A 12,035-nucleotide genomic window follows, 5' to 3' on the forward strand; every position below is an offset into this window, starting at 1 on the left:
AGGCAACCCTCTGAAGCAGAATGGGTCAAATGCTAGAAGACTTCATCTCATCTCTTGTAGAGGAGAGCACAGAGGAAGAGTAGCTCGAAGTGGGTAAAATGGGAGGAGGCTCTAAGGGTCGATCAGTGAGAGCAGAATGGCTCCCATACTCCAAACTGAGACAACAGCAAGGGCAGACCTCAAATTCCTGGCCTCATCCCTACACGTTTTCTGGTCCCACTAACACCTACTGAGGAGAGAGGCTCACCTTCCCTCCTTACAGGGTACGTGCTGTCCTTCAGGGTATTGGAGTGCTTCACTTCCAGTTCTATCAGCAAAGGCCTTTTGCTCCCTTCCTCAGCTTTGATCTGGGCCTCGTCGATCTCCCAGCTAGCCCTTTGTCCCTAATCAAGCAGTAACATGCACTAACTTGGCTGTCCCACTTGGCAGAATTGCTTGACAGTGTTCAGTAAGAAAATCTGGCAAGGCAGCTAGAAAATATAAAAGTAAAACCTTGTAAAGGAAAGCAGCATTCCTCAGGCGGTCTCTCAGCATACTAGTAGGAGAACTATCGTGCTTCATGTGTGACAACTCCAGGTCAGTATTTGAAACATGTCATGATGCCAGAAAGTTCTTTCACAGGTTTTATATTCCCAAATGGCTATGACTGATACCAAATTCATTTGTGTCTATAAAGAAAACTATACTGAGCTACCTTAGGTCTGGATTGCTTTCCCCCCGCCCCTTACATTATCCATTGATTCATTTATTCATTCAGCAAACACCACAGTAGAAATACAGTGGTGAACAACATACTGACCTCCTGCATTCGTGGAGTTTTAAGTTCTCTCTTATAATCAATCACCAGTGCTGTGTTCCCCTTTGTAAATGTGGACAACCAGACTGGCTGCTTGGGAAGACAACTTCAAGGTCAGCGAGTGAAAAATCTTTTGTTTTACAGACTTAAACTGATGCTGAGAAAGATGTCTGGCTTGTTCCACCAACTAGTAAGGTACCATGGGGTGAGTTCTGGAACCCAGGCCCCTCCCCTCCTCTTGTGTGCTCCTTAGGAGTCCATCTGTCTCAGCCAGGGGACAGAAGCGGAGGGAGGTCCTGAGAAGTGACAAGGATGCTGGGTGGAGGGGACAAAACACTGTCTCCTTCCTGTCCCTGGCCTGTGAGCCTACACACAGGCAGGGCTTTCTTTCCTTGAAAAGAATCTCAGCCTCACCTGGCCTTAGCAGCAAGTTAGGGCAAAGACAGAGACGGGGTCATGCTCAGCGCTGGCGGTGCTGGGGGTGGTGGGAGGGAAGGGCAGGCCAGGGCACTCGCCTATTGTGGGTCTGGATTGGACGCTTCCACTCATTCATTTCCTTTTAATTAACCCGCATTCCTGGAGGAGAAATATTTATGTTGGCTCCCATAGAGGCAATCTGCAGACTGGAAAGAAGGGGGAAGAAAGCCGGCCTTAGCAAAACAATATCTCTAAAGAGCTCAAGAAGAGAAAATAAGAGAACAAAATGCCATTAAAATAGCCTTCTACCCCCACCGGAGTCAATGAAAACTTCATTTCACATGCTAATCCCCCACTCCGCCCCCTTCCCTTCTCACAACACCTTTCCAAAAGTGTTTGGGAAAAGTCTTCGCAGTCAGTACACAGCTCCCCGCAGCTCAGACTTCTCCTTGTGTTAGTACAGGGCCCCAAGTGGGGCTCTCGCTCCAGCAGCGGCTTTTTTCTCCCCCCCTTTAATTTAAACAAAGACTCGGGAGTTCATCAACCTCCCACTGAAATTCACAGCTGCTGAACAAACTAATCCCCTCTCTCGGCCTTTCTTCCCTTCAATGGGCTCTTGGCTTCAAAGACACTTTGGGAAAGGACTTTGCTGGGGCTCACACTGCTTCATCAATAGAAGTTAGTGCAAGTATTATCTGAAGAGCAAGTGGCTTTACAAACAAATACTGCCTAACAATCCCTTCCTCCCAAACACACACATCTAGCCTGCAGACATGATGGGATCTACAACAGGATTAGAGATCGTAGCCCTGGCTTCACACCCAGCCCCTTTGTGTAGCTGAGCTCAGCCCTGAAGTGGTGTGGGGAAAACTCTGGAGCTGAAAGTCAGGCACGGATGGAGACACACACACACATACACACACTGGTGTGGGGAAAACCCTGGAACTGAATATCAAGCACAGATGGAGATGCACACACACACTGGTGTGGGGAAAACCCTGGAGTTGAATGTCAGGCACGGATGAAGACACACACCACACATACACACACTGGTGTGGGGAAAACCCTGGAACTGAATATCAAGCACAGATGGAGATGCACACACTCACTGGTGTGGGGAAAACCCTGGAGTTGAATGTCAGGCACGGATGAAGACACACACCACACACACATACCTCCGAGTGGCCATAAATGCTGCAAGGAGAGAGGTTAATTCAGTGCCACCTCCTTTCTTCAACTCTCCTGACTTTCTATCTGTCCCCAAGCCTCTCCCCTGCCTTACTGAGGTACAGGGAGCAAGAACAAAGGACTGGGAAGACAGGTAAGAGCAAACTAAGACCCAGAGGAGATAATAATTGGGAAATGACTGAGGAAACCAAACTAAAGCAGCTTTATTGCACATAAAGTACATCAGGGCTTCAGTGCATCCAACCATGAAAGTGCAGCCAGAGAGAGAAGGCAGCCCTGAGATGTGTGGGGGTTGGGAAGAAGGGCCTCCAAGTCTTGAAGAAGAGTGCCAGAAGAGTCTTTCATTAATATAGCTCCTATTCCAGAACCAGGCTTCTAATCAAAGAATGAATGGGTCTAGATCTTGCCTGAGCCAGGACTCAGGCAGGCTGAGTCAGAGGCTGCCCCCATGGGCAGTGGTCCCTCTGCTCCCATCCCATAGCTTAAGACAACTCTCAGCAAAAGGCAGTGCACCCCTTCCACCCTCCACCTCACCTAGTTCACCCTTAATAATGCTGGCAGAGGAGAAGTCCCTTCTTAAAAGGGCCTGAGTTCCTTTTCTTGGTTCTGCTCAGCACCCATCACTCATGTCTAGGATTTGCTGAAAGGGTGAGCAGCAGTCAACTCTACCCTAGTCTCTGGGGCTCAGAGAAGTATGGAAACATGAAGTCAGAGGCAAGGAGAAGATAAAGTTAGGCTCATAACCCACAGAAGGGGAAAGACAAAAGACCCACACGATGTGTACGGTAGAGGTAGACTTGAAAAAATGATTCTGCTCACCCTCTCAGAAACCACTTGGACAGAATACCCCTGGGGGAGAAGGCACCCTGTGCCAGCCCCTGTTGGAGTATAGTTTTAGGGAAAGTGAAGGAGAACAGGCTGACTGAGCCCTGGGCAGATCCCAGAGGGCCAGGCATAAAGGGGTAGAGAGCAGGCACTCTGCTGGTTCGGAGCCAAGCCAACAGCATTATATACCTGGCAGCAAGGGAGGAAGGCTGGGAAAAATAAACAGGATCTGTTCCAAAATTCCCTTCCTGCCAGAAGGAGTTACATAAAAGTGGACTCCTGGCTGGAGGAGTTGCCTTGTTTAGACGTGCAGCTTATGAGCAATGGTGAGGATAGACTTCAGAACAGGCATGAAGCTGGAGACTTCACTGAAGCTGCTGCAGCTCACCACCTGGGCATGTACCACAAGGCCCTGCTCAGAGCTTCCTGAGTCCACACATCGGGCAATCTCATGGAGCCCGGCCAGCACAGGAGGCGAGAGCTGTGGAGGGATTGGCCCAGAGTTAGTAAGCCCAACTCCACCCCTACCCTGGAGGCATGGAAGGGAGAAGCGAGGACTCCCTTCTGGAGTTGTGGAGCCCAGTCCAGGCAACATGTCTATATTCTGTAGGGAACCCAGTGTCAGTGAGGCTTATGGGAAGGGACACTGTATGCCCGTTGGCCATGGGTGAGGGTGGAAAAGCAGGAGGCAGGTGAGCACCACTGAGTGTACTTACTGTCCCCTCACAGAGCTTGTCATACAGACATTCTAGACGTTGCGCAGCTTCATCTAGCTTCCGTTTTGTCTTCTGCAGGGAGGGAAATGGATTCTAATTCCAATCCCTAAGCCTAATACTACACAGGACTGTAAAGAATCATGGTCCCTTAGAGCTAGAATGGCTCAATGCTCTTTCTTTCATCTGACAGAGGACACATGGAGACCTGACAAGGGTAACTGACTTGCTCCAGCTGACTCAGCCAGGAATGAATGGCAGGTCTCCTCACTACTGATCTCACCCTCCTTCCAGTACTCCCTGCTGCCTTTCCAAGAGCTAAGTCTCGGTGCTGTTGGGTCCTGCTACCAAGGAGCTAAACTTCAGACCAGACAAGTCTTCCCCAACTCCACACCGACAATATCAAATAAGTATAAGCTACAGACAGCATGTCCAGGGACAGTAAGAAGATTCACACAAGGAACTGGTCTTACACTTAAGGGATCCTGGGACCAGCTGGGGTTGGAAGGGAGCATCATGGGGAAGGTTCAGACTCACTAAGTCAGTGGCAGACAGGGAGCAGCGCTGCAGAAGCGCCTCAAAGCTGATCTTCAAGGACTGGTGTTCAGGGGGCAGCTCCTTCCTGTCGATCTTCTCCAGTGGCTGCTGACATTGCTGAGGAGGGAGCAGGGAGACAGGAGAGATAGGCAAGCTGTCCTGCTTATGGCTCCCCTCAGGACTAGTCCCCTGTGACTTGGGGTCATGCTGCTACCACTGGACCAGAGCTGGGGAGGGGCATCCCCCTTCTCTGCAGTAAGGACACTTGGTATCTGCTTCCCACCCCATCTCTTTCAGCCCAGAGTCTGCCTCCAACTTGAGGAATGAAGCCATTCTCCATGCTCCCTGCTTTTCTACACCCAAGAAAAGCAGGTTTCCAAGAGGAAGGAAAACACATCATTCCTGTCACCTGCTGGCTGAGTTCTTGTGGGGCTCCAGGGTGAGCATGACTCACACTGGGGACAGCGGGTTGTGAGGAAAGGACCCCTTGAGGCTCAGGGGCGAGGCACATAACTGGAGCAGTAATTAGTGCTGGAGGCATAAATGTCTCTGGCAACTAAAGAGAGAGAAAAGAAAGGCACATGAGTCTAAGCTGAAAGACTCCTTCCACCCTGCTTTGAGGGAGGAGCAGAAACTATGAATGAACAAGGGCACAGAACAGTGAGTGGGGAACCTAGAAGTCAGAAGATGGTGAATAAGAAGGAAAGAGGAGGTGGCTGCGGGGAGAGTGAGTGGGGAGAGAGAGGGGACAGAGTGCCCGTCTGAGAATGGGAAGGACCAGGCTGCTTCTGTAAGAACTAGAGCGTGGCTCGTTGGTGAATGCGTGAGGGTTGAGTGGGGAGAGATGTATTCACCTTTTTCCTCTGGAGGTTTCCTTTGGGCACTGGAGCATTTTTCAAGGAATCCTGAGGTCCTGCATAGTATAAACACAGGGGTATTTAGGGGCATGACCAGAAACACGGAAATTTTCGGTCTGAAGATCAGTAAAATTGTTTTGGTTGGAGTCTTCCACACACACCCTCTGCAGACCAGCCACACTCTCAGTTGACATTCCTAATCCTAGTTCACTGGCTTGAGGAAAGAGACTCCCAAGGGGGTAGTGGGGAGGGAAGGAGAGGGAGGCCGTGGGAGAAGACTGACCTAGGTGAGGAATCGTGATGCCAGTGGCCGGGAGGACACCAGCGCGTGGAGTGCCTGGCCCTCCTGGAGGGTGGGCCGCAGGGAAGCTGACAGGAGGGGCCGGTGGCTGGGAGCTCATAGGGCTGAAGCCTGGTGCTCTCACGGGTAACAGAGTGGGCACTGGAGGAGCCCAAGGCAGCGAGACAGAGCCAGGCTGCATAATGTCTGGGGGTGCCATGGGTGAAGCCAGGAGAGGCCATGTTCCAGGGAATCCCACGGGGTTAGGAGCTTGCACCCTTTGCCCTCCTAACAGCTGAGGCTGAGATAAAGCTGAAATGGGACAGAGAAGAGATTCAGACCACATCAGAGAGGAATCACTGAGGAATTTAAAATATATATATATATATATATAATAAATAATATAAGTGTATGGAGATCTACCATTTACAAACTGTTTTTAACTATATTCCTTATTTGACCCTGAAAACAATCCTGTGGGGTTGAAATGAAAAATATAACAATCACTCTCAATTTTCAAAAGAAACAAAGTGGCTAGGTATAGTGCCCAAAGTACAAAGCCAAGTACTGACAGTAGAAAGAATTCAGACTCCAAGCTCCTCCCACTATATGGACATATTACTTCCCAAATCCATGCCAGCCATGCCAGCTGTTTTTCTCTGCACTCTGTCTAGCCAGATCTCCATTCAGTTGGTCACTCACCAGGCCTTACTGCAGGGCCCAGAGGCAAAGGCTGTGCTTCCTGGACCCCAGATGGCCTGTAGTCACTTGTATTCTGCATTCTGGAGCCTTGATAAGAGATAAGATGGGAAGGTGTCAAAGGCATCATTAGTGATGACTGAGGTGTAAAAATCCTTGACCTTGGAGGTAGAATTGGAACCTGTAGGAAGAGAAAAAAGGATCAGCATCTTGGAAAGGAAAAGAAAGTACTAAGTAACTGAAAATGGAAAAACAACAGGGAAAATGAAACCAAAGGCTAATTTTTAAAAAAATCAACAAAATGGATAAATCTTTATAAAGACTAACAAAGATAAACAGAGATGACACAATTCATCAGGATAGAGGATGAAGCAGAGAATACTCCAACAGACCCTGCATCCATGAAAGAGATGATAAGGAATGTTACAAATAACTTTACAAATAATTTGACAACTTAGAAAAATGGACCAATTCCTCAAGAACCACAAACTACCAAAACTCTGCCAAATTAAACCAAAAACTTGAATGTTCTATAACTATTCAAGGAATTAAACTTATAATTAAAAACCTCCTCCCACCCCCTTCCCCAAAAAGTTTCTAGGTAGAACTAGATAGTTTCACTGGAGAAATGTTACCAAACACTCAAACAATTGACACAAAGTTTCCATAATCTCTTCTAGAATATAGAAGGACCATTTCCTAATTTACTTTATGAGGTCAGTACTACCCTGATACCAACACCACAAAATAAAACTACAGATCAATATTTCTCATAAACTTAGGCACAAAAATCCTCAGCAAAATTTTAGTAAATCAAATCCAGCAATGTATATAAAAATAATATACCACAACCAAATAGTATTTATTCATGGTCATGGAATGCATATCATGATATATTTAAAAATCAATCAACGTAATCCATCATATCAGAAGAAAAATCATTTGATCATACAAAATGATGCAGAAAAAACATCTGACAAAATTCAGCACTGATTCCTGACTCAGCACACCAGGAAAAGAAGGAATTTCCTTAGCTTCACAAAGAGCATCTACAAAAACCTAGAGCTACCAAGGTCCGTCTAGTCAAGGCAATGGTTTTTCCCGTGGTCATGTATGGATGTGAGAGTTGGACTGTGAAGAAGGCTGACCGCCGAAGAATCGATGCTTTTGAACTGTGGTGTTGGAGAAGACTCTTGAGAGTCCCTTATACTGCAAGGAGATCCAACCAGTCCATTCTAGAGGAGATCAATCCTGGATGTTCATTGGAGGGACTGATGCTAAAGCTGAAACTGCAATACTTTGGCCACCTCATGCGACGAGTTGACTCACTGGAAAAGACTCTGATGCTGGGAAAGGTTGGGGGCGGGAGGAGAAGGGGACGACGGAGAATGAGATGGCTGGATGGCATCACCGACTCTGTGGACATGAGTTTGAGTGAACTCCGGGAGTTGGTGATGGACAGGGAGGCCTGGCGTGCTGTGATTCATGGGGTCGCGGAGAGTCGGACACGACTGAGCGACTGAACTGAACTGAACTGAACTGACCATTATTCTTGGTGCTGAAAGACTGAACGTTCTACCCCTAAGACTGGAAACAAGGTTAATGTGTTCACACTCACCATTCTCATTTTAATACTACAAAAAGGCAAGAGAAATGAAAGGCATGTATCTGGGAAAAAAGGAAGAGGGATAGCCTTTTTAATAAATGATTCTGGATATCCATTGGCAAAAAAAAATAAACCTTGACTCAAATTTCACACTTACACAAAAATTAATCCAAAGTAGAACATGACTTAAAACATAAAACTACTTCTAGAAAAAAACAGTAGGAAATTTAGGGAAACTTGTACTAGGCTAACAGTTCTTTGACTTGACATGAAAAGCATGAACCACAGAAGGAAAACTTTATAAATTGGACCTTATAAAATTAATTTTTTTTCTTGCTCTGTGAAGGACTATTAAAAAGATGGAAAGAAAGTTTCTTACATAGTTATACACACACACACACACACACACACACATATGCTGCTGCTGCTAAGTCACCTTAGTCGTGTCCGACTCTGTGTGACCCCATAGACGTCAGCCCACCAGGCTCCCCCGTCCCTGGGATTCTCCAGGCAAGAACACTGGAGTGGGTTGCCATTTCCTTCTCCACACATATGAGGACATGTAAAACCAGTGGAATCTGTGGATAATATTAATGTCAATTTCCTGGTCTTGCTATTGTATTGTGGTTGTCTGAGATACTGACATGGGATGTGGTGGGCCTGGTATGCATGAGACTTCCCAGTACATTTCATTGTGTCTTCTTGTGAATCTATAATTATTTCAAAGTAGAAAAGAGAGAGGAAGGTTGGGGAGGGAGGGAGAGAAAATGAGCAAGTAAGAAAATGGAGGTGGAGCAGAGGAAGGGACAAAAATGAGGGTGGAAATTAAAAGATGGGACAGGATAAATCATCAGAATTTTCCTGCCTAATATCTTTATCTACAATTTCCCTGGATTTTGCTCCCCTCAGGTAGGCTCCTGGTCTCATAAATTAACAGCATCCTATCCATCCTCTGGACATCCACTGTCCTCTACACCATCATCAGTTTCTGTCAATTCTACCTACTAAATATCTCAAATCCAACCTCACTTACTAGTTTTAGATCACTTCATTCCTTCATCATCTCCTGCTATGCTCCTAACCGTCTCTAGCCTTGCCCTTCCTAGACACATAGCTAATCCCACCCCTGCATAAGACCACTCAATAGCTCCAGAATGCCTTCAGGGTCAAGTCTAAACTCCTGAACACAGAAATACCAGGTCTCTCCTGATCTAACTATACATACTGTTACCCCAGCCTCAACTAATTCATTCCACTGCCACAAACACCTGCTTTGTAAAGTCATTAAAATGTTAGTCATTCCTCAAACAGGCTTTGCTTACTTTCCCTTTACTGCCTTGGCAGATGCCATTCCCTCTGCCTGAAATAACCTTTCTTCCCTCTTCCTTTGTTTAAATAACTTTTAATCTTCAAGACTCAGATCAAATATCAGTAAATTGCTTTCTGTGTGATCTCAGGGCTCTTTTATCATATCCCAATCAGGGCATTTGTGAATTTTACTGTAGTTAATTTTTACATATCTATCTTTTCACTAGACTATGAGCAAATTAAGGGCAAGGATCATGGTTTGTATACTTTTCTGTTCTAAGTGCCTAGCAGTTGTTCAATAAACAGCTATTTAAAAATAACTGAATCTATGCTTTATGAAGATAGGAATATTCATCATCTTTTTAATTAATATATTCCAATCATGCCTGGTACTTGGTAGACACTTAATAGGTATTTTTGAATGATAGAATAAGCAGGGTCTTACCTGGTGAGAAGACTGGAATTTCAGTCTGGGAGAGGATGTCTCTTGAGAGTAGGGGGTAGCTCCCACGACAACCCGGGGAAAAGGCAAAGGGGGAGACTGCTGGCCCAAGACACCAGAACCCTGGGCATGAAAAAGTCGATCTCTCAGCTGCTGAACTGGTAGCTATAAAAGTTACAATAATGAAATTAAAACAAGCAAACATCCTTTCTTACAAGACTAGCCCCACATAGCTTTCAAACCTCAGCTGACCCTCCACATTTTAGCCATCTCAGAGAACTCAAAAGGTCTCTAACCCCTGCCAAACTAACATCTGCTTTACTAGTTATTTCTCTTTGAAGGTCCAACTCAACTGTTTTAAACCACTGAGAAGCCGCCTTCGGCTTCTCCAAACAAAGCCAGCCCCTTGCCTGTGAAGTCCCACAATGCTTAGTATAAGCTTCTGTTATGGCAGGATAAATTATTGACATCTGGTTTTTCTCCAAGAGACTGTGAACTTCCTGAAGGACTAGGTCTTATTTATCCTGGGAGCATTAGCATTTAGCATAGTGCCTGCAATACAGAAGTGCTCAGCCAGTGTAAAGATGTCTGAAAGAAATGGTTTGCTCTCTCCACATGTTCCCACTCACCTGATCACAGTCAGTGGGTAGGTAGCTCATGGCAGTGGCCAGGCTGCCCTGGGCTGCCAGGAGGTTGGCATACTGAGTGATTCTGTAGGTTGTGGCAGGGCCTGGGCTCACTCCATCAGGACCCCACAGTAGCTCCAAGCTCCTGTTAAGGACCATCACTTTCTCCATCAGGTCCTGGAAGGACAAAGAAAAGGGCAGTCGGTCCTCATCAACGTACACGCTGCTCTCTTAGCTCAGGCAGCTCAACCAAGGACTTCCCTGCTATGGATAGCAGGTAATGCTATATGATATGTAAGAGACATGACAGCCAGAGAAGGTCCACTTGGCTTCACCTCCCAAGCTGTTTGGGTTTTACACTCTTACACATTTCTGCCTCTTCATTTTGGATTCTTTACCTTTTATGCTAATACATCTCAATTTCAGATTCTGTTATCCTTTTATTTCATATGTGACTTTGTCTCCTTGTGACTGTGATCACCATCTTCTCTGGGCACCCGCAGAGTATCTGGTACAACTTAGATTCATAGAACTTTTCATAGACGCTAATAGAAGGCCCAAACTCAGTATTATTCAAATACAGAGTCAACTTATATACCCAAACCTGAAGTGGGAAAAAATTATGAAGTTAATATCTAAGCAGCTGCTACTCAACCTCCCTTGACTGAGAAGGAGGGAAGATGACAGATTATCCATGGAAAAGGTCCCAGACTTTGAGGGCCCTTCCCTCTTTCCTAAAACTCCTGATTCTAGCCTGGATACATAGAAGACTCGCCTCTGATGTCCCTGCAATCTCCACTGCTAGCCTCTCCTGAAGGCCTGGTATGGAGGGACCAGGGTCCTGAAGTGAAGGGGTACCTGTAAAGCCATGGGGGATGAAGCTGGCTGGCATTTTGCCCAGCATTCCACCAGCCGCTCCACACTCCCTGAGCACACGTAACAGAGTCTGGCTTCAGAGGTGAGTGCCCAGCCACTTTCCTGCTCCATACGAGTTCCCAGCCTGTCTGCAGAGAGAGAGAAGCTTCTTAAAATGGCACAGCTTCCCTGTGCTTCTCCTCCTTCTCCTGTTTGAAAACAGGTGGGGGACCATGAGCTATGGGACAAGTAGCTACAGTGACTTTAAGACAATACCAAGGCTAATCCTGCTCTGCAGTGAAGGGCAAAGCTTTTGCACTCAGATCTGACAAGAAAAAGTAAAAGAAGACAATAAATGCCCTCCACAGAAAGTAGAGATGCACTCTAGTCCCTGACAACATAGCTTGGCTTCCCAGAGTTCAGGCTGTGCCTCTGTCTCCTCCCTCAGTGTGTCCACTGACTCCATGCTAGAGTCACACCACTCCATCTTGGAGCCAAGGGCCACCTACCACAGAGCTCGGGGAATTTCTCTGGCTCTGAGTATGTCAGCAGCAAGGCCAGAGCCTCTCTCCAGTTCTTCAGGCTACAGGCACACACCATGTCTTTCCAATTCTTCTGTATAATGCAGGCTAGCAGCTGTAATGGGCAGTGAGGGAAGGAGGCCATCAGCTGTTCATGCAGCATAGGCAGCAGGAGTCACACACAGGGATATGCTGAGACAAGCCCCTCCTAAGTAGCCTTCCTATTTAACCACTGACTAGGGGCTCGGGGTAAGGTAAGGGTGGTTGGAGTAGGAGGAGAGAGAGGCAGATCCTTTAAACGACAGTCCTGTAGTGTGGACAGCCACTTGACAAGGTCCAAGTAATACCCTCCTCCTCCTCTCTGT

At 46.7% G+C, this 12,035-nt stretch overlaps 1 protein-coding gene across 14 annotated transcripts in view; it reads right to left on the bottom strand.

Moving 5' to 3' along the window:
• Positions 1-1,592: 1,592 nt before the first annotated feature.
• SEC31B (SEC31 homolog B, COPII component) overlaps positions 1,593-12,035 on the bottom strand; it is a 30,819-nt gene continuing 20,376 nt past the window's right edge. For 3 of the 14 annotated variants that reach the window (XM_055424871.2, XM_055424869.2, XM_055424870.2), the window contains 11 exons: positions 11,659-11,785; positions 11,153-11,298; positions 10,298-10,471; positions 9,672-9,833; positions 6,316-6,493; positions 5,617-5,925; positions 5,331-5,389; positions 4,886-5,032; positions 4,477-4,593; positions 3,943-4,014; positions 1,601-3,707 (listed from right to left, as the gene is read on the bottom strand). In XM_055424871.2, the coding sequence (XP_055280846.2) occupies positions 3,528-3,707; positions 3,943-4,014; positions 4,477-4,593; positions 4,886-5,032; positions 5,331-5,389; positions 5,617-5,925; positions 6,316-6,493; positions 9,672-9,833; positions 10,298-10,471; positions 11,153-11,298; positions 11,659-11,785 (1,671 nt within the window). In that variant the 3' untranslated portion in view covers positions 1,601-3,527. The other 11 variants (XM_055424872.2, XM_055424857.2, XM_088842263.1 and 8 more) reach the window with 10 other exon arrangements.

Source organism: Moschus berezovskii, chromosome 12 (assembly GCF_049115385.1).
Source record: "Moschus berezovskii isolate FMDL1 chromosome 12, NW_MosBer_1.0, whole genome shotgun sequence".
Lineage (NCBI taxonomy): Eukaryota > Metazoa > Chordata > Mammalia > Artiodactyla > Moschidae > Moschus > Moschus berezovskii.